The 24,729-nt window shown below is 41.9% G+C and overlaps 1 protein-coding gene across 1 annotated transcript in view; it reads left to right on the top strand.

Annotated features, from left to right (window-relative positions):
- camkvl (CaM kinase-like vesicle-associated, like) overlaps positions 1 to 24,502 on the top strand; it is a 40,598-nt gene extending 16,096 nt beyond the window's left edge. The window contains exons 2-11 of the mRNA XM_087834040.1: positions 13,020 to 13,126; positions 14,079 to 14,210; positions 14,443 to 14,517; positions 15,266 to 15,404; positions 17,815 to 17,935; positions 18,528 to 18,603; positions 19,787 to 19,923; positions 20,186 to 20,264; positions 20,342 to 20,429; positions 21,936 to 24,502. Of these exons, the coding sequence (XP_087690166.1) occupies positions 13,032 to 13,126; positions 14,079 to 14,210; positions 14,443 to 14,517; positions 15,266 to 15,404; positions 17,815 to 17,935; positions 18,528 to 18,603; positions 19,787 to 19,923; positions 20,186 to 20,264; positions 20,342 to 20,429; positions 21,936 to 23,426 (2,433 nt within the window). The 5' untranslated portion in view covers positions 13,020 to 13,031 and the 3' untranslated portion in view covers positions 23,427 to 24,502. The remainder of the gene's footprint in view (positions 1 to 13,019; positions 13,127 to 14,078; positions 14,211 to 14,442; positions 14,518 to 15,265; positions 15,405 to 17,814; positions 17,936 to 18,527; positions 18,604 to 19,786; positions 19,924 to 20,185; positions 20,265 to 20,341; positions 20,430 to 21,935) is intronic.
- Positions 24,503 to 24,729: the final 227 nt, after the last annotated feature.

Genomic DNA, 24,729 nt, shown 5'->3' with positions numbered 1-24,729 from the left:
AGATATGCAGTAACAGAAGAAAAAATGTGCCAGGCATCAACACAATACAAAACAAAATGAATGTAATAAATTTACAGACAAATTCTGTAGAACTTTTTTATTATGTATGTGTGTATATATATACAGAGAGAGAGATATCTCTCTATATATATCTATCTATCTATATCTATATATCTATATCTATATCTATATCTATATATCTATATCTATCTATCTATCTATATATATATATATATATAGAGAGAGAGAGAGAGAGAGAGATAGAGAGAGAGAGAGAGAGAGTAAGAGAGAGAGAGAGAGATAGATATATATATGGCTGATGTGGTCTAACTATGAGTGCAATACAAGTACAAAAGTGCTGGTTGTCTGACCTGTGTCTGTGTGTGTGGGGAGGAGCCATCTGTGTGTAGTTACGTATCTGTCCTGAATATATGCCCAAACTGGATCATGCAAGCAGCCATATATCATCCTCATCATCCTCTCCCTTGCTGCCTCTTATTTCTCTTTTTTTCCCATCTTGATTATATTTTTTTATCCCATCGCTTAACCCCTGTCTCACCCACTCAAACCTTGAGACCAAGCAACGCAAGTCTGCTTGTCCAAGTCACACACAGACATGCACACGTGCAAGTGGTTGTGCATTTGCATTCAGATGGTACATAATAGATGCCTCTATTATAGCAAAAGTATGGTGTTTGGTTCTCTTTCTGCTTAAACCCATTTCTGATATAATATTTTCATATCATCACATCACAAATCGGCTATCACCATTTCCATTTGCAAAAAAAATTTAAAAAAATGTTTAAATGTAACAGCTGCATCCTTTGTCCTTTTAATTATAAATGCCCCTTGTTTAGAATTCAATTACGTAGCTATGCGTGTTTGTGTGAGGGATAAGCCTTCGGGATGCAGATTACTGCAGAAGTGGAGAAATGTTACGGCCACCTCGCAAAAACTAAGAATCTGAAAACTCACAGACAACCCATGGGAAGATAACGAGAAGCCGAATTTGGCTGAGAGGAAAAGCTGAACAGATTGTTTCAGGTTAACATGCACTGGAATATTCAGAAATGTGAGGCTTAACATACCATCAACTGTATTATTTAGCAAAAAATAAATAAATAAAAGGCAACTGTAATGAAAGTAAGCTCCCATCTACAGCCACAAGATGTTTTGTTCCTGTTTAATAACTGATGAAATGAAGTCACCATAATGGAGCGCTGCTGGGAACCTTTTTTAAAAAAAACATCTTGCAGTCGATCCAGGAGTTACAGCTCACGACAGGCTGTATTTTATATTCCCTGCTGAAGTTTTTATTGATCGAGGTTTGGTTCAAAACAGTCAAGAAGGATCTTTGTATAACTGTATGAGACACACGGGCTTTTTGATGGACAACAGCAAAGTGACCTTCTGTTCTTGGTCGTACAGGCACATTTACTTCAATCTATCACTATCTGGCATCATAGTCAGTAGACATGCAACACGTGATGTAAACAGAGGAGGAGAAAGCGAGGGGAGCGAGAAAAAGGAGTGAGCTGATGAAAATTAGCAGAACAGCCGGGTTTGGAAAACCAGCAAGAAATGTTTGTTTTTTCGTTTGATTTTGTGCACATCTCTTTTACTGTGTCTTGGTTTGTTTACTGTATGTGTGCATTGTGTGTGGGTGTATGTGCCTGCAAAGCGAGGTGTGGATTGAGCCTCTCATTTGAAGTCCAGCTTTTTGGAGAGGCACTCTGTGCGGTGCGTCCAAAGGCCATGTTTGGTCACAAAAGGAATGAATTAATGCCGTCGTGATCAATGGAGATACCCACAAAAACATTAACGTCCGCATTGACACACACACCGATGGATGCTGGGAAAGAAGGTTTTGCAGTTTAATTTATTCACCTGAGAATAATAACAAGTCCAGTGGCAAAGTACGTGCACGTGTGTGTTTCTTTTGTGTGTCTGAGTGCGTGTAGGTGGTGTTTGGGTAGGTACGTTTGTGTTGTCGAAGACTAAAGAGGGATTTGTGTGTGTGTGTGTGTGTGTACGACAGCTCTCTCTCCACATAAGCATCTCTTGAGCATCTGAAAGTGGATTAAGTGTAACCAAAAGATAAAAGTTGCATCAGCTCGTGGCCCCAGAGGGAGCTGCATTTTGAGGCGCTGACACATTGTGTATTTTTTAGAGGAAAACCACTCGACAGAAATTGTTACTCCTCCCTGGTGACCCAGTCACAAACACTCATGTACAGTACACACTTGCACACTGCCTAAAAGATTGTCACGTAAGCTTCCTGCACGTCTTCCTGTGAGTATTACAGCATCCCTTCATGATCCCAAACCCGTGAAACATATCCTCTCTCTGTCCTTTTGGCTTGATCGAGCATTTCATGTCGACACGGCGTGATCGGGGTGAGGCGCTGACAGGCGACGTTTAATTCTTGGTTCTGTGTTTGACACTGGAGCATTTTGCAAATGTTTCCTAGCAGGGAAGCATGAACATTAAGAGTGTGATTCCGCACTGGCATGCATTACTGAAACCCTTAATAAAACATTTTGGCTTCTTGTTGATTTTTCATTTCTGTAATTGCTGTTCTGAGGCTCAGACAAAGATACAGACACAGCACAATCAAGAGGAAGCGTTGCATAGTAGCTCCAATTAATAACACACTTGAAGAATGTGTCACACACTTTTATTGTTACATTGTAATCTGATTAATGCTGGAAAACACAGAAGTGAACTTCAACAAGCCATTTGGTCTCAACAGAGACTCTGACTCTGATTTAGTTTTGTGTCGATGCGTTTTAGTGAGTGTACAAATGTAATAAACTGATGATAAAATGCTTGATGCCCCACGAGTACTGCCGGCCGAGCTTTGGTAATGGTTGATGTTTTTCATTTGTACAGCTGTCCTATTGTAGAATCAGAAAATTTACTGACAAAATAAGAGCAGACAAATGGAGCCCACAGCTTCTAAACATTGCTTGTAATGCTCTTGTGTTAATGTCAGGCTGACAGAATTACAATTACAAATCAGTGTTGTCTGAAAGGTCCTTTTCCCTGTGCTCATTATAGTGTAAGGCTGGCAATTTCCAAGCACTAATCCCCACATGGCTGAGCATTTTTAGACATCTCGACTTCCTGGGAAAGAAATATGAGATTAGTGGGAAAACAAGGCCAAAATTCTCAGAAAAATAATTAAACATTTGACTTTGATTTGATACAACCAACACCTGCCCCTGGAAAGAAGGCTATTGCATTTCACTTCTGGTGATGAGTCAGATAGTAACCGATTATTTGGGAAAGTCAAGAATTTCAGTCCGTTATAATACCGACTAAATATATGCCGGTTTAAGCAGCCAAGAAATAGATCTACATTGAGGTGGCTCAGGCATATGACTAGGATGCCTCCTGGATGCCTCCTGGATGCCTGATATGTGAGTCGTTCCCATGGGCAGGAGGTTCATGGGCAGAACCAGGAGACACTGGAGAGGTTAATTCTTTCAGTTTGCTTGGGAAAACCTCACCTCAGTGTTTCCCTGGGATGGCTGGTGGAGGTAATTCTGCTTTAGTAGAAAAAGATGGATGGATGGATAAAATGGTACTATAATGTACACCTATTACAACACACAGTTTAAGGTTCACATATAACTTATACTCTACATCCTTATCAATGACAAAACCTGAGGTGAACCCTTTAATGGTAAATGGTCTGTATTTGTATAGCACTTTACTAGTCCCTAAGGACCCCAAAGCGCTTTACACATGCAGTCATCCACCCATTCACACACTGGTGATGGCAGCTACATTGTAGCCACAGCCACCCTGGGGCGCACTGACAGAGGCGAGACTGCCGGACACTGGCGCCACCGGTAGGCAAAGGGTGAAGAGTCTTGCCCAAGGACACAACGACCGAGACTGACCAAGCCGGGGCTCGAACCGGCAACCTTCCGATTACAAGACGAACTCCCAACTCTTGAGCCACGATCGCCCCAATAAAGGGGTGGGCAACTCCAGGCCTCGAGGGCCAGTGTCCTGCAGGTTTTAGATCTTGAGGGCGATCGTGGCTCAAGAGTTGGGAGTTCGTCTTGTAATCGGAAGGTTGCCGGTTCGAGCCCCGGCTCCGACAGTCTCGTTTGTTGTGTCCTTGGGCAAGACTCTTCACCCTTTGCCTACTGGTGGTGGTCAGAGGGCCCGGTGGTGCCAGTGCGGCCCAGGGTGGCTGTGGCTACAATGTAGCTGCCATCACCAGTGTGTGAATGGGTGGATGACTGCATGTGTAAAGCGCTTTGGGGTCCTTAGGGACTAGTAAAGCGCTATATAAATACAGACCATTTACCATGTGTTGTGTGTTGATGTGTCACCCTGGGTCAGCACACCTGAATCAAATGATTCGTTCATTACCAGGCCTCTGGAGAACTTCAAGGCCACGTCCACACGTACTCGGGTATTTTTGAAAACGCAGATTTTTCTATGCGTTTGCACCTTTCGTCCACACGTAAACGGCGTTTTTGGTCACTGAAAATGGAGATTTTTAAGAACTCCGGCCAGGGTGGAGATTTTTGAAAACTCAGTTTTTGCATTTACGTGTGGACGAGAAAAACGGAGAAAACGCCGAAAACGCAGCATCAAAGGTGTGCGCCTTTTTTGACGTCACACTGTGCGCCACGTTATTGTTTCGGTGAAATGAATTTCTACAATACTGTTACTGTTAATTGTCTCTGCAGTGTTTAAATGCTTACATATACACACACAGTTACTGTCCCTCCACACATACTCGGTTCTGCTTCTATGCCCCAGCTTTGTTTACTATTTCCCACCGAGGCTTCTAGACTTCTGATTGGCCAACATTTCTACACGGTTAGGAATATAGCGCCACCTGCTGCTTTGGCATGTTCCTAGCAGCGTTTTCCTTCATTTCTGCCTTTACGTGTGGACGGGATTATTTTTTAAAACGAAAACGGAAAATCTCCGTTTTCAAAAATACCCGTGTACGTGTGGACGTAGCCCAAGACATGGTGAAGAGGTCATTTAGCCATTTGAATCAGCTGTGTTAGATCAAGGACACGTCTAAAACCTGCAGGACACCGGCCCTGGAGGCCTGGAGTTGCCCACCTTGCTTTAATATTTTGAAATCAACTGCATCAAAACCACAGATGAATTTGTCATCTGCATCTTTGCGAAACAGTATCCACAGATTAAACACGTAGGATTTTTGAATGTAGCATTTGTTTTGACCTCATTGCCGATGGTCACAGCAAACAGCTGAGCAATCGATTAGGGTAACCAAAGTCAAGCAAAGTACAAGATGCACCATCAAGTTGTTTTCCAGCTAAACTAACAGTTGGTCTGTCAGCTGGTTATGTTTCAACAGCTATCGATGTCCATGAGATCTTTTACAGACATTTGCAGTTCAGAAAAACTGACTCATGCACATAATGTAAATGTTATAAAATCCATAGAAAACACGTCACCGCAGCGTTTATGCATTCAGCTCAACTCTAGACACATTACCTTTAAACTTTGTTTACCGTATTTCTGAACAGCACTGATTTTATTAACTCCAGCTCCCAGTTTTCTCGTTACCATCAGGCCTTTGGGTTTTCTTTAACAAGATTAGCAACGTTCTTGCATTGTAATAAGAGGAAGGCATTAAAACAGACAAGGCAACACAACATGAATAAAACCACAATTTGGAGTGAATGAATAGAGGGCGAGGGAGAGAGAATGGGAGGTGGGGGCTCAGGCTTTTGTTGATATAAATGTATTTTTTACAGTTGCTCTTTTATGAGAGAGAAGAAACTATAAACGTGTAAATGCACCAACATGTTTTATGCAATAGATTTGCATAATATATTCATGAAGTCTACTTTTTCACTTGCTTATGATCCTCTGCTCACCTCCCTTTTACTCTGTCTCGCTCTCGCTTACTGTCATGTGGAGCTCTGTTGTGATTTTCCACTCCGCTCTACAGGAAGTGCTCGCTCCTCGTCTGTGTGTGATTTCGTATGCCACAGTATGTGTCCGACTCATGGACGAAGTCAGTTTCTGTCAGGAAGTTACACAAACACACACACACTCAGAAAAAGCTATCACTAACCATCATTCGGTCTGACAGTTGTATAGCTGTATAGTGTGTGTGTGTGTGTGTGTGTGTGTGTGTGTCTGTGTGTGTGTGTGTGTGTGTGTGTGTGTGTGTGTGTGTGTGTGTGTGTGTGTGTGTGCCTGCAGGTCCTGCCTCAGGCTGCTCTGGTGTCAGAAAGAACAAGCCTGTCAGCCAGGTATTGCATCATTCTGTGTAAGCTACACACACACACACACACACTTTTGTCAAAAGGTACTCTGTGGCCCCTCTCCCTGAGGATGCACTTACTGTGCAAGACCTGCACAGATCCACTCATCCACTCTCTTAATGAGGGGACAGAAAACAGAGGACAGACAGGGGGGAGGGGGTTGAGGGGGGAGGGGGTTGAAGCTGACAGTATTACTGACAGAGTCGTAAAACATTTAGAAACACACAATGTGTATATATATATACATATATGTGTATATATATATTATACTATCAGAGTGAAGATATTTAGGAAAGAAAGAACATTTCGGCTCATCTGTTCTCATCTGTTCACATTTCCAGTGTCAGGTTAGAATCAGGTTCAGGTTAAGTCTGTGATAGTAAAACTTAAGAGCAAAAGCCCAACAAATGCATTATGTCAGCAAATGTCTTTACAGAAATAGCAGTAAAAGCGACTGAGCAGCAACATGAATTTGGCTAAATTTCCTACGTCTGCGTTTGGAAAGAGGTTCCTGCCTCCATCTCTCTCTGGGCCGATGTGATGAATTTTCATCAGTGTGTTTCCTTATTAAGCCTGTTTCTGCCTCGCAGTCACACAAACACATTAACTGTCTCTCTCCCTCACACACACACACACATAGACAGGCCTTAGATGAGAGCCACTCTATGAGAAATGAGGGAATTAGTGCTTATAACAAGCTCGAAGAAGACCCCTGACTGGGAGCGCCGTGGAAGAACAAATGTAATAGATCTTGAAGCGACACAGGAATCATATCCATGCATAACAGCCATTATGTCACATTCAGACACACATAACTCTTCATATTATAAGTTTACTGTCCAAATGTGTATGTGAGTGTGTGTGTGTGTGTGTGTGTGTACGTACATGCATGTGTGTGTGTCCATATTTCAAATGATACTCCATTCGTCTGCTGTTCATGCTTGTGTGCTACAAGTAAATGTACTACATTAGATTTTTATTAAGCACAGTAATGATCTGATAATTGGCCCTTCATCTGCTCCTCTTCCTCACACCTCTCATCCTCCTCTCCTGTGTACTCTGTCATGTCCTCACAACTCTTTTATTTGTCCCACTTTCATGTTGCAGCATCCTGATAAGGTCTGGGACCAACCTCTGCTGTGTGCTCTGCTCAATATGGGGCACACACTTGTCTGCTCAGGCGATGAGCCTTGTAGGAATTGGTGGACTAATTTCTGCTTAATGGCATTAGATTCTTACTGGGAATGTGTTTTGTGGACCGAAATGACATAAATGGCGATATGAAAGGGCTTATTTCCTAATTGCACCTGATGCAATTCTTACATAATGTTGTGGACTTGATGTGAAGGATTTTTAAACCTCCAAGCGTTCCATGATGAAAAGTCCATTTCAGCCTTTTCTTCTCTCTGTGTTAAGTCAAGTAAACAACAGGAGCTCTTGACTGATCAATAAGGAACAGGCTGCAGCCGTCATGTCTTGTTATACATGGATGAAGAGGCACACGCTGATTTGCACACAAAAACAAGCACATGAATATCAAGGTGAGGGCAGAAAAAACAAAGATATGGTTATTATTTTTAATCGTGTTAAACGTATGAAACACGGCGGTAATGATTTGCTTAATAACCCTCTCAAGGCCTTTTAGGACGTCAGAAAATGACCTCCTGTCACATAATAGGTTTGTTTGTACACTTTAAATATATTTAATCGTCTTACTCTCTCACACCAGTTTGCTCCGTGCTGTGGTCACACCTTCATCTACAAAGCAAACGATCCCCAGTTTGGTCCTGAGGGAGACATGAATCCTTTTGGGGGCACCTGGTGCAAAAATCTGTCACATCAAATATGTGGAGCTACCTTCAGCGGTGACCCCTGAACAGGATAGATTTCTTTTCTTTCTCCAGATTCTTCCTGCATATCAGAGGCTGCTGTATCAGTATTAACCTCCAATGTCGCGGCTATCCCGGCTGAAATGATCACCTTCACAGGTTTACTAAGTCAAGGACTTAGAAACAATAATGACACAGAAGCTTTCAGGACAAGTGAAAGACTGAGAGAAGAAAGCAGGAGAGGCAGGGAAAGTGAAAACATGCTATTCCTGGGAAAGACGCGCCTGTGTCGATGCTGTGAGGTAGGCAGAGTGCATGTCTAACACTAACGAGGGGCCGATATATTCAGCCTGCTGCTCTGCCAAGGACAGAAGCTCTGAAAAATATACCGTCTCTGCGCATGGAGGCATATGCAAGCTGACACGCGAGGCCTGTCATGTTTCGTTCAAGTAAATCTGCTGCTCTCATCCTTCTCCGGAGGCAAACATCGACATACTTGTTAATATTTTTCTTCACAAACACACGCACATGCAGACACACACACTTTGGTGCCGTTTATCTTATTATACTGTGCGTCTCCAGTCACCTCTTAACAAAGGCAGTGCAGCACGACTTAATCGAATTGTGTGGATATCAGGATTTGCATTGTGGTGATGAAGATAATGACAATGTTGTCGACGGTGACAAGGACATGCTGACACAACTAAGCACTTGACTGACAACACAAAAAGCAGCTTCACACAGCAGTGGGTGAAATATTTACATAACATCCATTTGCAATTATTCTCAGCTTTCTAAAACTGGAAGCACATCCAAAGGAAAAGTAGACATAGCTTCCTGTATGAGCCGATAAAAAGCTATTCTGTTCCATTTTTCTTTTTTTTAGCCTTGCTGCAGCCTAAACACAGCACTTGTGAACAGCCACACAGACACCCACAAACGCAGAGCTGTGCACCGGCAATTTGATTTAGGGGTGCCGAAGATGAAGTGTGATGTCTCGGATAGCTCGGTGCGGCTTCACACCTAAGTGTGCGTGTGTGTGTTAATGGGTGTGCATTTTATAAGAATATAAGGAGCAAACTCTGCAGTTGTTCCTTTTTTGTTCCCTGAATTCTACAGTATTAAGTAATGTCGATGGACTCTTATTTAAAATTTCAAAAGTTCAGCTGAAGTGAGTTAAGATCCATGTAAATCATGTTATTCCCATTTGTGTTACAGTTTTGTTTAATTATAGGAGGCTCAGTGCTTATTTTGACCACGTTTGACAGTGAGTCTCCTGAGCTCTGCGCTTGTTATGTTTTGTGGTCTAATTAGAGCAAGTATGAAGGGACAGTTAGTTCCTCATCCCTCAGAAAGACCGACTTATTTTGTAAGTACTGAAATCATACGTTAGTTAATCGCTTCTTATTGAAATGAAAAATATAAAAATACATTTTCCCACCTGTAGGTGCTCAGTCATGTCTCCACTAGGGGTGGGGGAAAATAGATACTATGTAGCATGGTGATATTTTGTTTCTAATAATGTATGGATACAGGGACAGCAGAAATCGATATTTTGTTACAAAAAGGTTTTTGTGCTCTGACTTCAGAGCATGTTGATCCTTTTTCTGAGCAAGAATCCTGACATTCCTTCACTGTCCAAATGTGTTTAACTTGTTTTTGGCAGCAATAAACATGACAGTTTACTTATTTTAATTTAAGACATGTTTTATTTTAATTAAGTTTAAAACTTTTTTATTTAATGTAAAATTATATTTTGTTTTAATTTACTTTCAAATTCTTCAGTTGCTGAAGGGGCTGCATAGTTTTCATAAACTGCATAGTTCAGAATAGCTATAATTGTACCAGATGGTTGATTCAGTTAAGTTGGACTAGACTGTAATACAAACCGTTCAGTTTGTCAACAATCAAACTGAAATGAGAGAAAGACTGAGTGTGAGACTTTGATATTAGAGAAAATGAATATTGATAAAGTTTACCTTTATGTACAGAATCTGAATATCGCAAAAGATTTAAAAAAATTGCAATAATATCGTATCGTGCGTTAAGTATTGTGATAATATCGTATCGTGGGATGTGTGGTGATTCCCACCTCTAGTCTCCACGTAGCGACTTTGAACCACAGCATGACTGAAAAATCTGAAAATGTTAAAAGGAAACGTTTTTGATGGACTCCCACATCATGCAGCAGTCAGACCTACTGATTCAAAGTCGAACCTGCTACTGAGAGATCAGTGATGGCATCACTTAGAAAGGCTGGAACGTTGCACTGCACTTCAATTCTTTCATTTCATCCCTGACATCGTGCTACCTGCAAATCTGTGGCACATATTCAGGCTGGTGGCTGTAAATGTTTCGTACAGAGAGGTTGCCCTGTCATGCCTTCAAGTGCTTTCTGACTCCGGGGACATCCTTTCGTACCAAACACAGTGAGTCTAACAAAGCCTGTTAACATATACACACATACAGCCACATGTGCCCACACACAAAGAAACACACTCACCTGTGCAAACGTTTGCACACAGATAGCTGTGAAGCTGTAAGGTTGATAGGTACTCTCAATCTGCCTCTGCAGTGTTTCACACTTTGTTCTGTTCTCATGTACACTATTTTCTCCATCCACCTTTCCACTTAGTCACAGTGCACTTTTCACTTTGCTTTTCTGTTCCCATTATTTCTCACCCTTTCCCTCGTCTTCCATCTTTTCCAGTCCTTCCCTCTCATCTCCATTCTCCTCATATCCTCCATATATCTCCTCCTACTCCTCGTCAACTTCAAGGCTCGTACTGACTCAGTATTCTGCAGGTACGGTGTTTTTGTGGCAGTCTGAGAAACTATTGGCACAAGAAGAGAAAAGGTGAAATACACTGTAACTGAAAGAAAGCACCCTAGACTGATTACATCCCTCCAAATCGAAAGCACGGACAGTTATTTAGTGTTCTTTTTAAGGCCATCCACATTTCAAACCCTCGGGGAATTTGTACTTCACACAAAGAAGTGAAGTTTCAACTAAACCGACACCGACTGTTAAACAAACTGGAGGAAAAGTTTTTAAAAACGTTAATGCCAGTGTAACAGATTTATTTTAATAGTGTGTATGGTGTCTGCAGATGGGGACAGAGCGAGAAAGCGATGGGCTGAAAACGTAGTGTCTCAAAGTTCTCGGCAAACCGATTTCCTGACCCTTCTGAGGAATGATATTTGGGGCTTGGCGGCCTTTATTTCAGCGGGTACACTTTGTTCCCAGAGGGATGGATGTGCTCCATTCATGCCAGCTTCACCTTCACCGTCCTGGACCTTGTCATGGGATTGTTGTTGCGCTTACATAATCTTCTGGCAGTACGATGCATTTTCACCACTAAATACCTCCCATCTCACCGGGGCGTTACGCTCACACGAGGATGGACATATGGATGCATACGTACACACAGGCACGCACACTCCTGCTCAAACCTCTCTCTGTACTTGCGACTTACCCGCATCAGCCTTTATACTTGCTCAGGCACACACACACACACACACATTGTATCCCAGCACTCTGGATTAGGGGTACAGATTAAAGATTACGGCCAGCACTGGGATTACACAGTACTTTCCTGCCCCTCCTCCATCACAGGACAGACCCACCTCTGGCCCTATCATCTACACTGGTGATGTCATGCACACAAAGAGAAGAGAGAGGATTTTATGTCACTGATATTCATTCCTTCATCCTAAATTAGCACCCACAAAATGCCAAATCTGCTAAGGATTGTCTTTCTCTTCTGTTATCTGGCTATCCCTCTCTCTCTCCCTCTCTGTTACACAATAAACAATGAAGTCATCTTTACATTACTGGCTCTCAATGCAATTACTCACATTAATCAAAGCTCCTTCTCAAATGTCCCATTCCCTCCCTATTGCATCATTTCCTAACTCAATTGAAGAGACTCGTCGATAGAAACAATAGAAATTATATGACAAATGGGTTCGATATTACGGCTCAGGTAACAGTGATGGAGGAGAAGCACCTTGAGGATGGATGAGTGAAGTTTCCAGGGAATCTGTCTCCTACAGTAGATGGTGTGCTTAAAAGATGTGGGTGAGGACTGCCTGAGGACGGTGGTGAGATGGTATATCGATTGCTGATTCACTATCTAGATCCTTCATATTCTACCTGGGCGTTTGGAACCTCCTGTGGGGTCACGAGCTATTTTAAGGTAGACATGATAAGAAGATTTTATATATAAATATACAGTATTACATACAGTATGTGCAGTGTTAACAGTATGAGCTACTATCAGGTGAAAAGACCAGTATTATATACAGTATATGCAAGGCTAGCAGCAGGAGTTACAATGAGATAAAAAGGAAGTATTAAAAGTCACTCTGTGTCATATTGAGACTGACAGACTGTGAACAGAAGAAATGATGTCATTAAACTCTAGCGGTGTCAGTGTTACTCGGTAGTCCAGCGATTGGTGAAGAAACCAGCTGCTTCAGGGATGCAGGGACGCTACCCTTTAGAAATAAAGTTTAACTTGAACTTGACAGACGTTGCACTGAATCTGCAGACTTTAGCAGAGTAAAGAGAAGCTTAGTGGGTAGCTTAGTGTCTGTTGACAAGGCTGGCATAACCCAGGCTGCCAGAAGCATCGGCATTCACGGTTGTATCTGTGGCGCTCCATCATGCTGTGTATTTTAAAGACTAATAGTAATGACGCTCCTTCAGTCTCCTCTGACTTCAACAACTGGGAAGCTTTCACAGTGTTTCATCAGTAACTCTGTTCCTCTTTAACACGCTTGTTTTTGCCTCGCCGTTTCCTTTTATCTGTCTGTCACCTGAAGGTATCGTCAAAATAATTTATTTGACCCCGATAGTGACGTGACTCAAAGACCTTTCTCTTCATTTTTCATTTTTGTTTCTTTTCAGGTGAATGCCGTCATGCCATTTGGGTGCCTTGCCCTGCGAGATGGGCGAACGTACGACACGATATCTGATGTCACAGACAAGTATGAGTTCGGACAAGTCCTGCGAGCGTAAGTGCCATAAAGCTTTAAGCATGGACTTCTTTCCCTCCTCTCCATTGTAAACATTTCACAGGCACAAGGTTTTTATTCACCTCATTAGTTATTTTCTGAATTGAACAGTTCTCACCACAGACTTGGTTTGGCATATCAGAAGGTTTCACTGCAGGAATGACAGAAGGTAACAGGCCTGTGTGTAACAGACAAATGTGACAAATTTGCCAATTGTCTCAATATTTTTGATTGTAAAAGTTGTTCGAAGTTTGTTGTTTATTCACTGGATCTATTATTTATTCAAAAAATATTCAGACATATCGCGTAAGACCTCTGAAAATCAGTTTGCTGCTCGACTGGCTGAAAACAGAGCATTTTCTTCTTCGAGAAACACGAACTCACACACACACGCAGGCATGCGAACCATACACACAAATACCAATCAGTGTAAAAGGCCATATGGCAACATCAGCATCTGGCCTCAGAGATTTCTGCTCATCTTTTATATAACACACACACGCGTGCACGTACTCACACACAAACTTAAAAACACATTAAGTCAGAATTAAGTGCAAAGCTTTTGCTGTAGGCCTGTACATGTGCTTCTTAAAATTGTGTTTATCGCTTTTTCTTTTTCATTCTCATTGTGAAACATTGCAGTTTCATTTTCCATCACGAAGCTTCCCTGAATGCCCCGAAGGCTCAAAGCCTAATGCCGCCCAGCTGATGGTGGCTGTAAGACCCATTTCAAGCCTTCTATCCAAAGCTTCACCTCCTAATTAAATTATTTCACTGTGTTTCACCGAAGCAGCCAGTGTACTCTTTGTGCCCCTAATTTGAATATTATTCCATCTCTCCTGGACCGCACTCTCATGCAAAAAATATCAGAAACTTTCATCCTTCTTCCAGCATTTGCTCTTTCTGCTGTTCTCAGTCTGTCTGTCTTTCTGTCCTTTTTCTTATCGCGTAGGAAGGAGTTCTGCGAGCTGTGCCTGGCAAAGGACAGACAAACAGACAAGGTGTTTGTCTGCAAGAAATTCCTCAAGAAAGATGGCAGGAAAGTCCGCAAGGCTGCCAAGAACGAAATCATGATTCTGAAACTGTACGCAATCAGTTTGTGAACAGATGGATGTATGATTGAGCAACGGAGAAAGGCGGAGAGGAGGAGAAGGAGAGAATGTTTGGAAAGTGAAATAAATTGTGCAGTAATTCTGGTTGATATGCTGAGATGTGAATTATGCTTTTTACTTTCTTTGAGCTATTCAGTCACCTGACAGACTCGTTACGTTTGCACGTAGCGTCCTGCAGTCTGTGACTTCTTCTGCCTCTTCCAGGGTAAACCATCCAAACATCCTTCAGCTGATAGACACGTTTGAGACTCGGAAGGAGTATTTCATCATCCAGGAGCTGTGAGCATTTCTTTGAACTTTTCCACCGATTGTCTTTCTCGCGTTAACATCATTGTCAGTATCTGTTTGAGTGTCGTTTTTTATGCGTGTGCCGTAACACAAATCCAGCAGCTCGAGGGTAGGAGTTGAGTCTATCCTCTTATTACTGTGTGCTCTGTTGTTCCCCTCAGACACAGGGGAAGGTGTTAGATTTGATGAGATATTTGCTCTTAGTAACACTCAACATTACTCAGAGCTCCTGAAGCACTGCTCTGCTACGAGACAGTCTCTGTGGAGAGCTTGGGATCGATACACAGGAACTCACCGAATCCACATCACTTGTGACTTGCGCATTTTGATATTTGCAGCTTTATTTGAAAGCAATAATAATGATTGGAGCAGTGGACACATTATTTATGCCGTGTTACTGAGACAGAGAAAGACAAACTGCACTGTACATCGGGCTATTTATGTGTAGCTCACACATTAGCCCAGGCACCAGACCTCCTGCTGGAAGCATTACATGATAATCATTGTCATCATTCATCTCAAAATTTAACTAAGTATGTTAGAGTAATGACTAATAGGATCGTTTTTAGATGCTCAGCAGTGCTGGCTCCAGCCTGGTAGAGAAGGTTGTTTATCCTCAGTAAATAAAAGGAAACTGCGAAAAGACTTAAAGTGGTTTACAGTGTTTCAAAATAGCATTTTACGTGTGTGTGTGTGTGTGTGTGTGTGTGTGTGTGTGTGTGTGTGTGTGTGCACGCAGTGCCACAGGAGGAGATGTTTTTGACTGGATTCTGGACCAGGGGAACTACACAGAGAGAGATGCTTCCAATGTCATCAGACAAGTCCTGGAGGCTGTGGCATACTTACACTCCCTCAACATAGTTCACAGGAACCTGAAGGTACATGCTGTGTGTGTGTGTGTGTGTGTGTGTGTGTGTGTGTGTGTGTGTGTGTAGTCAGTGCCACTACCATAAAAAGATAAAAATAGATTAGTGACTAACTAACTTTGTCGAGTGAGCGCCGTCACACTCCAGAAAGCAATATTAAGTATTTAGTCAGCACAGAATCTTTGGAGACACATAAAAGCGTACTTCTGCCATCCCGGTAATGACTGAACATTTGATAACATTTTTACCACGGGAGTAAACACTGTCTTTATGGCTCGAAACAATCTCTAGTGGCAGACACACATGCAGAGAGATTCATATCTTTAGCGGACATCATTAGGAATGAGCTACAGCATCTCGTGGCTTCAGACTCCCTCTACTGGTAAAAGATGACATTTTATTTTGCTTAAACCCAGGGGCAGAAATCAGATTATAAACCAATCAAACCAAATCAAAATCGAATAAAAATGAAATTGAAATAAATGCAGGACTAGAAATTACTTCTTACAGGGAAACCAATATGCTTACTTTACTTGTGTTAGTGTGTTTGGGTTTGGCTTCATTATTTATTTATTAACCTTTATTTAACCAGGAAGATCCCATTGAGATTAAAAACCTCTTTTTCAAGGGAGACCTGGCCGAGATAGGCAGCAGCAGATGTCTCACAGTTACAGAGATTACTCAAACACAGGCAGCAACAACACACATGCAACAATAAGTGAAAGAATACAAATAAAATAAAATAAAATTCAATAAAATTCAAATAAAAATAAAAAAGTCAGTTAAAATGACAATCAATCTAATTGAAACAGTTGCATGTTATGGACTTGGCCTCAAGGATTCGTAGCTTAGATTTAAAAGCACTTAATGAAATGAATTCATCATGGTCCAGGAACAACATGATCATTTGTATTCCAGCTACATTGCTAAATCTGCTGGTTCATTACGTCTTAATTTTGCTTGTCTTGCTAACAGGTTGACTTATCAGTGTCATTGTTCTGATTTAAGCATGCCTGATGTGAAAAAAACTAAATTGCCTTTTAATCTGGCCTAATCCCTCTAATGTGATCATAACACAAACATTCAAGTGAATAGAGCAGCGTTGCTGTGAACCTTTCTTTATCTAAGCTTCTAGAGAAAGTCTTTTCATCTTAGTTAATGTCTTTGTGATGACTGCTCAGTGCTAGTGCTGTTAGCTACATTTGGCAGAGTCAACTACTTTATTTTGCTGGACCATCTTGAAACCTAGATTGGGATTAAGGGATCGGCTTTACGTTGTTTTCATTCTTACTTATTTAACAAAACTGTGGCCAAAGCTAATACTTGATCCTGTGCAGACCATTTTAATTAGTGTCCCTCATGGCTCAACACTAGGACCACGTTTGTCTTTTATATGCATGCTGCCTCTGAGACAGATCCCTCACAGCCCCATCACAGCTATTTAGATGACACACGGTTATTTGTGTCTTTGCAGTCAAAGGTCTACACACCTCTATAAGTGACATGAAATGACGATTACTCTTGTACTGATGATTTGCACTGGAAGGCTGCCAGTTTTGCCTTGATTAGCCTACTAATGACTTTTAAGTAAATGGCCTTGAGGACGTATTAGCCCCTTATGTGTTGTTATTACCTTACTGGAACTGTTTTTTGACATATCAGGATAACATTTAATGCTACAGTTCCTACAAAATAAAAGTTAAGTAGATTAAAATCATCACCTTTTGGATTGTTAAGAATTTTCACCACGGTTTTGTCCAAAGGTCTTTTAGTTGTGAGATGTTTGAGGGCTCTCTTGCATGCGCTGCATGTTTCACATCCCTCCCATCTGAATAGATTTTTCTCCTGAAAAGCTTTCTTTGCTCTACACAAACACATTGTTCCTAAAGGCATCTATCTTCACTGGCAAACTAGTTTTGCTCCAGTTCTCATTTTCGACAGGAGAGATTTGTTTTCTGAGCTGCTGCTGTTACCTGCAGTCATAGTTTCTTGCATGCATGAAGTTTTGTAGTCTCACCTCTTTGAACTTGAATATACTGGAGTTTATGCAGCTGTTAAATTATTTTTAGATCCATTTTCGCAGAAATGTGTGAGCCAACAGTTTTCATGAGACTCACTAAATTTATTACCTCTTTGTGCAAAAAGTACATAAATGTACATTTACCATCGTTCATTGTAAGTTATTGTTCCTGTTAAGTCCAATAGTTTGGAGCATAAAGACTGACAGTTCCTTGGATTTGTACAAGTACAAGAGTTGTTTTGACAAATTTGATGGACGTTCACTTGGTCCTGATCTGAGCTCATCTGTTAAAATACCCTCCATCCGATGTTTAAGCCAGTAGCCCGTTTCCTTGACTCCACGTTGTCGTTTCGTACGTGTGAAATTGTGTAGGAATGCTATTTCGTTTCTCATTCTCTTTAGCTGGAAAACCTGATGTACTACACAGAAAACAACCATAACAAAGTAGTTTTGCGAGATTTCTACCTGTCCAGATTTGAGAACGGACCAATCACGGAGCCATGTGGAACACCTGAATACCTGGGTAAGTAACTCTGGACATCACTTTACAGTGTGTGGCTTTGTTTTGGAACCAAATTTGCGTTTCAGTTTTTCTCCATCTATCATCCTGTTTTGTTTTCTTTGTTTTCTTCTGTTGTGTAAATATGACTGAGGACTTGTGCTCGTGAGCATTCAGAGTCCAACCCCAACAACCAGCCAGTACACCGACAGAAAACATGAGCAGAATTGCAAACAATCAAACTCTTCTATTCTATTCATCTCATTTCATGTGCGCCGTCTCTCCTCTCTGTGTCACTGAGATTTATGTGAGGGCAGCTTGAAGTACACGACTGGGCCTTGGCCTGATTCTCTCAACTGAAATGCCAGGACAGTTATTCATAATGCTGAACTGAGTAATTACACTAATAAATAAGGGAAGCGAATAGTGGCCCTGGTGGGAAAATGATGCAAAAAAATAAAAAGAGGGAATTAAAACTGGAGATAGCCTTCGGAGGTAAGTTGCCGTGCAGCTCAGAGATATAAATATGGTGTGAAGGCTTGTAAATAAAATCCTTGGACATTTCTCTGCCTCTGACACACATTCTGTATCTGCTTCATTCATTGCTGTTTCTCAGCTCCTGAAGTGGTGGCTCGTCACCGATATGGCCGTCCTGTGGACTGCTGGGCTGTGGGTGTCATCATGTTCATACTGTGAGTCTCACTGCTCATTACAAACACTGTGATGTAACGCTCCCTAGGCTTTAACAGGATTACTTTGTTTGATATATATATATATATATATATATATATATATATATATATATATATATATATATTTCCAGTGTTGGGAAGGTTACTTTTAAAATGTATTCCATTACAGATTACAGAATACATGCCCCAAAATGTATTCTGTAACGTATTCCGTTACGTTACTCAATGAGAGTAACGTATTCTGAATACTTTGGATTACTTAATATATTATCATGCTGTTTACAACTACATGAATGTACTATTGCTGTGATTTATTACTGTTACTGAAGGTCCGCGGCTCCGAACCGTAGTAAAGGGACCTCTGGCTAATACGGTGGGTTCTGTGTCGGCTCGTAGCTGAAAACTAGCTTTACTTTGTTGTCTGGGTCAACTTTGCTAGCAGAGACAGAGAGAGGCGTTGAAAGGCTGCTCCAACAGAACTTATTGTTTCAGAGGAAAACACGAACACGGTGTACAGTCGAGTCTTAATAGCTTACTTACAGCTGGGCTCGTCAGGCTCTCTTCTTGGCTGCAGTGGTTATTATTATATTTACATGCTTCCAGCTCCCGTTTCTGCTCGATGACAGCTCGTACTTTTCCTTTTTCTCCCTCCCTCGCTCACAGACACATAACGGGTATGGCAGTCCATTCTCCCTGCAGCACGGACTACACTGCCCATGATGCTACATTCTTTAGAGCTATACCTGTAGCATTCTGCCTGTTAGCTTAGCACAACAACAAAAAGGCCTCTCTCACCCAGGAAACACGCAGAGAGAGCGTCACCCTGTAACCATGGCAACCGTAACGCTGCCTGGAACAACAGAACGTAGCTGTCAAACAAAACCCAAACAGTCCTGACCCGCCACAATATGAAACAGGGAAGTACCGCCGTGTAATCCATTTATTTCAACAAAGTAACTGTATTCTAAATACCACCTTTTTAAACGGTAACTGTAACGGAATACAGTTACTCATATTTTGTATTTTAAATACGTAACGGCGGTACATGTATTCCGTTACTCCCCAACACTGTATATATATATATATATATATATATATATATATATAAGGTCTGTACATGGGATAGTTACACTTCTTCTTTCTCTTTCTGTGTTTTTTTTGTTGGTTTTTTGTCTTTTTGCAGCTTATCGGGTAACCCTCCCTTTTACGATGAAACCGAGGAAGAAAACACAGATCTGCATAATCGCATCATTTTCTGCCGGATTGTTGCTGGGGATTTTGAGTTTGATTCTCCTTACTGGGACGACATTTCACCTGCAGGTATACAACTCCACCACATGGTGGCAGTGGATACTTCACTTTCTTTCTTAATAGACAGTTTATCAGTAAACTTAATTTAGAGCATCAGTAGGTAAAACATTTTGTGGCACTTTGTCATTTTTATCAAAATTGCCATTGTCAGGAATATCTTGCAGAGCAAAACTGAAAACAGCCCCGAATGTTTTAATGTTTTTGCTTTTTAAAGACTGCATATATGATTTAAGATGCCTCGTTTGCCTTTTCCTTGCTCGCTCTCTTTCAGCTAAGGAGCTTGTCTGTCGCCTGATGGAAGTGGACCAGATGCTGAGAATCACAGCGCAAGATGCGCTTTTCCATGAGTGGTAATCATGTGTACATGCTGACAATAGCCACAGAAATCGTGGCACACAGCTACATTTACTTGTATGTTGTGTCTCAGGATTGCAGGGAACGGTGCATCAGAAAAGAACCTGAAGGACGGCGTGTGCGCCCAGTTTGAAAAGAACTTTGCAAAGGCCAAATGGCGGGTATGTATTCACTCCTGCTCTGTAAATGTGAGATTACATGAAGTTGGAAATAATAGCAGCTGAGGCATATTGGAGGAGAAACCAGGTGAAGACCAGGGTGTTAATGTGCTTTTAGCTCCTAACACAACTCAGCAGAGGTATGTTTAAAATCTGTGAATGACATGGTGGAACTGATAAGGCGATCCAGGGATGAGACTGGTGAAGACAAAGAAGGAAAATGGCAATGCTAACCTAACAGCTTAAGTAACAGCAACAATCCTCTTCTCTCTTTCTCCATGTGGTTCCCAGGAATTAAAGGTATTGTTTTTCATTCTGAAGGACAGTGGAAGGGCAGAGCATGGGGAGAAGCTCACATTTAGTCCAGAATGACTCATGATAGCCAAATGTGCTTTTAAATTAAAAAGAGGTTTTTATCAGAAGCTATCTCTATAAAAATCAGTTTGGAAAAAATGTTATATTAAATGTTAAACCCAAGTCAGCTTTGAGATGTATTGATCACGTCAGGGGCCGTTGAAAGTCTTCCCAAGCTCTGTTCCTGCCCACTGTCACTCTGCCTGTCCCAGAAGAGATCCATCCACTCTGCCCCACTTTTGTCATTGGATTACACCCAGATGTTCAAAGTGGCCTGCTCTACTCCTTTCCTTCTCCTCATCTGCACTGGTTTATGATTCCAGATCTATAAATGTGAGACAAGCAGCAGAGAAGCAAGGTTTTTTTCTTCACTACTTTTGTAGTATTTAAATTAGTGTAGATAAGGAGAGGGTTAAATGGAAAGGACATAAGGGCTCTTAGCCACTGTGAACTTATGAACTGCCGTGATTTCTACTGTAAGGCCCTCTGGCATTCCTCTTACGTGAATCCTGGCCCATTGTCCCATACTGTTGTTACATTTAAATCATTTTTGAAGCAATACAAAAAAATCTCAGTTAAAAGATGTTGTTCTCAGTAGCATTTTTGTGTCCTAGTGGCTTTTCACTTCCAGAGAATTCAAGGGAATTCGTTTCCCTGGTTTATTAGCAGTTATTAAGCTCACACATCCCCCTGACTCCTTCAGTGTTTGTAGAGCAGAAGGAATCAGATCATGTAACATTTATAAGAACTGGATTTATACGCATTTGCTTGATTACTTTTTCCAGTCAGCAAGCACTCAAGGAGTTTCTTGGGGAGGGTGAGACTTGAGATTGATTTAAACCAGGGCACAATATGTCATAGCCGTCTGGAAGTAAACAACCGGCACTAATCTTCCTTCATGTCACACAAATCATATCTCAGCTATTAGTACGAAGTTGCAAAAATCATGGTGTGTTGACAGGCTTTTTTCTCAAATGCTTGTACTTGAAGCTTATTTTTTAAGCTTTTCCATAACTATGTTATCAAAGTATTTTTTTATCAGCAGGGGGGGAAGAGGAAGTATATTTTAACGAAAATTAAATGTGCTGCAAATCGAATTCTTTTCATCCTAACCATCCTTCTCGTGTTTTTCTTCTACTTCTGTCTGTTTCGCAGAAAGCGATCCGTGTCACCACCTTCATGCAACGCCTGAAGAATTCAGAAGCATTGATTGATAGCTCTGCTGAGGTTCAGGGCAGTGAGGAGGCAGGGGATGGTGAAGGGGGTGCTTCGCAGGGAACAAGTGATGAGGGAGAGAAAGGGATGAGTGATGGTGGGGTAACATCAAGTAGCGTGTCTTTAGAAGTTACTATTGAGAGTATGCCCTCTGGTATGGAGCCGAGTAAAGAGACAGTTAAGGCTGGAGAAAAACAAGAGGAGGTAAAGATGCATATAGGCCCATCTGTAGGAACTTCGCCTTCAGGTGTAGAGGACCTTTCCTGTCAACCAAATGCAGTCCCCAACTGTGCCCAGGAACAGCCTGACAAGGTTGGTGCAAAGAAAGGTGCAGGTGACGTAACCAGGAAAATGGCTGCAAATCTGGGCCAAAATAAAGTTGTTCCAGAATTCAAACAGACGCCTGCGGTGAGCCCTGAGGCCTCAAAGCTATTAGACAGCACTCCGGGCATTGATCGTGACAAAAAACACATATCGTCCTCCCCCGATCCCAGCAGCAAACGTAAAATGGCTGCAACACTTCATGCACCTTCACACACAGCATCCGCTGCAGCATCAGCCTCACCGCTGAAGAGACCAGTCACACAAAGCGAGCAAAAAGATGAGACTGACGGAAGTTGGTGTCAGACACAAGTACCTGAAGCGGTGGCAGAGAAGTCTGTGGTGGCGCCAGTTACTCCAGCAGTGGGGCCAGGTACAGGGGTGGATGGAGGACTAGAAGTTAGGCTCAGGGGCGATGAGAGTCCAGTAGAGAGGCAGGACAGGAATGCCAGAAGAACAGATAGATACAGCGCTGAGTTTAGTTTACCAAGAGCAGGTGCTACACCGGGACAGGCTTGCTATGCAGTTGGAAGCTCTGCTAGTTTGGGCCGTCATGCCACACCATACAATCCAGAGGTTGGGGCTATGGGGATGGGGATGGCTGGGAGCTATGGGAGCCCATACAGCTCCCTGTATACGAGTGGAGGAGGTGTAGGGAGGTATGGGACTGGGCTACAGCACAGTGGGGGGAGCAGCACTTCAAGCGATTGGCAAATGGACAGTGTGATCGAGCAGATAGAAAAGCAAATGGCTGCAGTGCTGGAGAAGATCGAGGGAGACATGCCATCGCTCCTAGAGCAAATCAGTGACTGTCCTGCTGAGCAACCTCGAGCTCGGAGCACACACGCCTCTCCCGCCACCTCTCGTGCACGCCCCTCACAGCGGTCCACATCTGCAACCACCGGCACCCCACCACCACTTCCTACCTCTCCCAGACCTGTGCTGCCATCTCTTCCTCACATTAGCATTCCTCCTCCTGCCTATCCCCCACCATCCCCACCCACAGAAGCCTCGCCCCAGGCGCTGGGAGAGCAGGAAGACAGAGACGGACAGGCGGCTCCTGCTCATTCCAGCCAGTCACCAAGACCTGGGATAGGCAGGGGACTATGAGGCAGGTGTGCATGATGCAATACACAAAGGGAAAAATACCTGGAACACTGTATTCATAGTTAAACTTAAGGATTTAATGACTGTCTCACCCAGAAGGACTGCCTAATTGTGCGCAAAAAGAGAAGTTATTACACTGTTGTTTGGTTTGGCTGCATATACCAGATGACCCTACCCCCCTCTGACATTCAACACTTTCGTCACTGGAGTCTAGAGGGATTAGAGTACAATATATCTGTATGACAGCTTCACAGATCTTAAAGGTTTGTTATGCTAAATCCAGATTGTGTGCCTAAATGTTTACCACACAACCACCTCATATGGAAATCCAAGCACTCAACAAATTTGCAAATTATGAAGCTGCACAAATAAGAATGGCAAAATCCTCAACTAACAGTGAAAGAAAAGCTCTAAATAAAGTATTATCCCCTAAAAACTGTAAATAAACAGAATCAAACTAGGTTCCTAAGTCATATTTTTCTTCCATGGTGTGAACTTCCTCATATCCAAAGTGACATTTACTTTTTTTTTCTTTTTGTTCAAAGCAGATTGTCCCATGATTTTTTTTTCAGTTACTATGTATTTATGTGGCTAGTTATTCTGTTGTGATGGTTGGTGTCACAAAGTTGTACAGAAATATGTGAAACTGATCTGATGAAGCCATTCCCCTGGTTGCAAGAAATTATAATTTGTTTTATTAAACGGTATATTTAAACTTAAACTGTCACTTAGACTTATGAGTTGTTCCACATCTGTCAGAGAGCTGGAATATACTGTATAAAGGCTTTGCAATAACACAGTAACACTTACATTTTCTCTCCTTTTTCCCCAAACATTTCCAGATAGTTTGTTTTCATTTGCTCCAGTTTTGTCAGCACATTCATTTGGTACCTTTAACTGGACAGTCCTGCCTATTTTATCCTTTTCATCATAAAACTGTTCTGACTTTTGTTCTGCTATTGGGTGTATGTAATACCAGATTCTGTGCTTTTCTCCTGAACAAGTCTAGATCTCCACTATTCTGTCCCTATGTAAAATGTGCACTGTTTGCAAGTCTTTCAATAAAAGTAAGTCCGTAAATACATGCATATATATTGAGTTGTTTAAAATCATTTGATCACTCTTCAAAAAAAAAAAACATTTTAGAATTACAGCCGAGTTTTGTTTTGTTTACGTGCTTAATCAACATTTATCCAAAAGGCAGAGTTCTGACAGGCGTTATCCTATATGCCTACAAGTCCCATAAGGCACTGCGTGAACTTCGGTTTAGTCCATGCTTGTAACAGTACGGGGGTGACAAAAGTAT

Source organism: Neolamprologus brichardi, chromosome 20 (genome assembly GCF_056152115.1).
Source record: "Neolamprologus brichardi isolate AB-2024 chromosome 20, ASM5615211v1, whole genome shotgun sequence".
In the NCBI taxonomy this organism is placed as follows: Eukaryota; Metazoa; Chordata; class Actinopteri; order Cichliformes; family Cichlidae; genus Neolamprologus; species Neolamprologus brichardi.
This window is presented reverse-complemented; position numbering and strand designations above follow the sequence as displayed.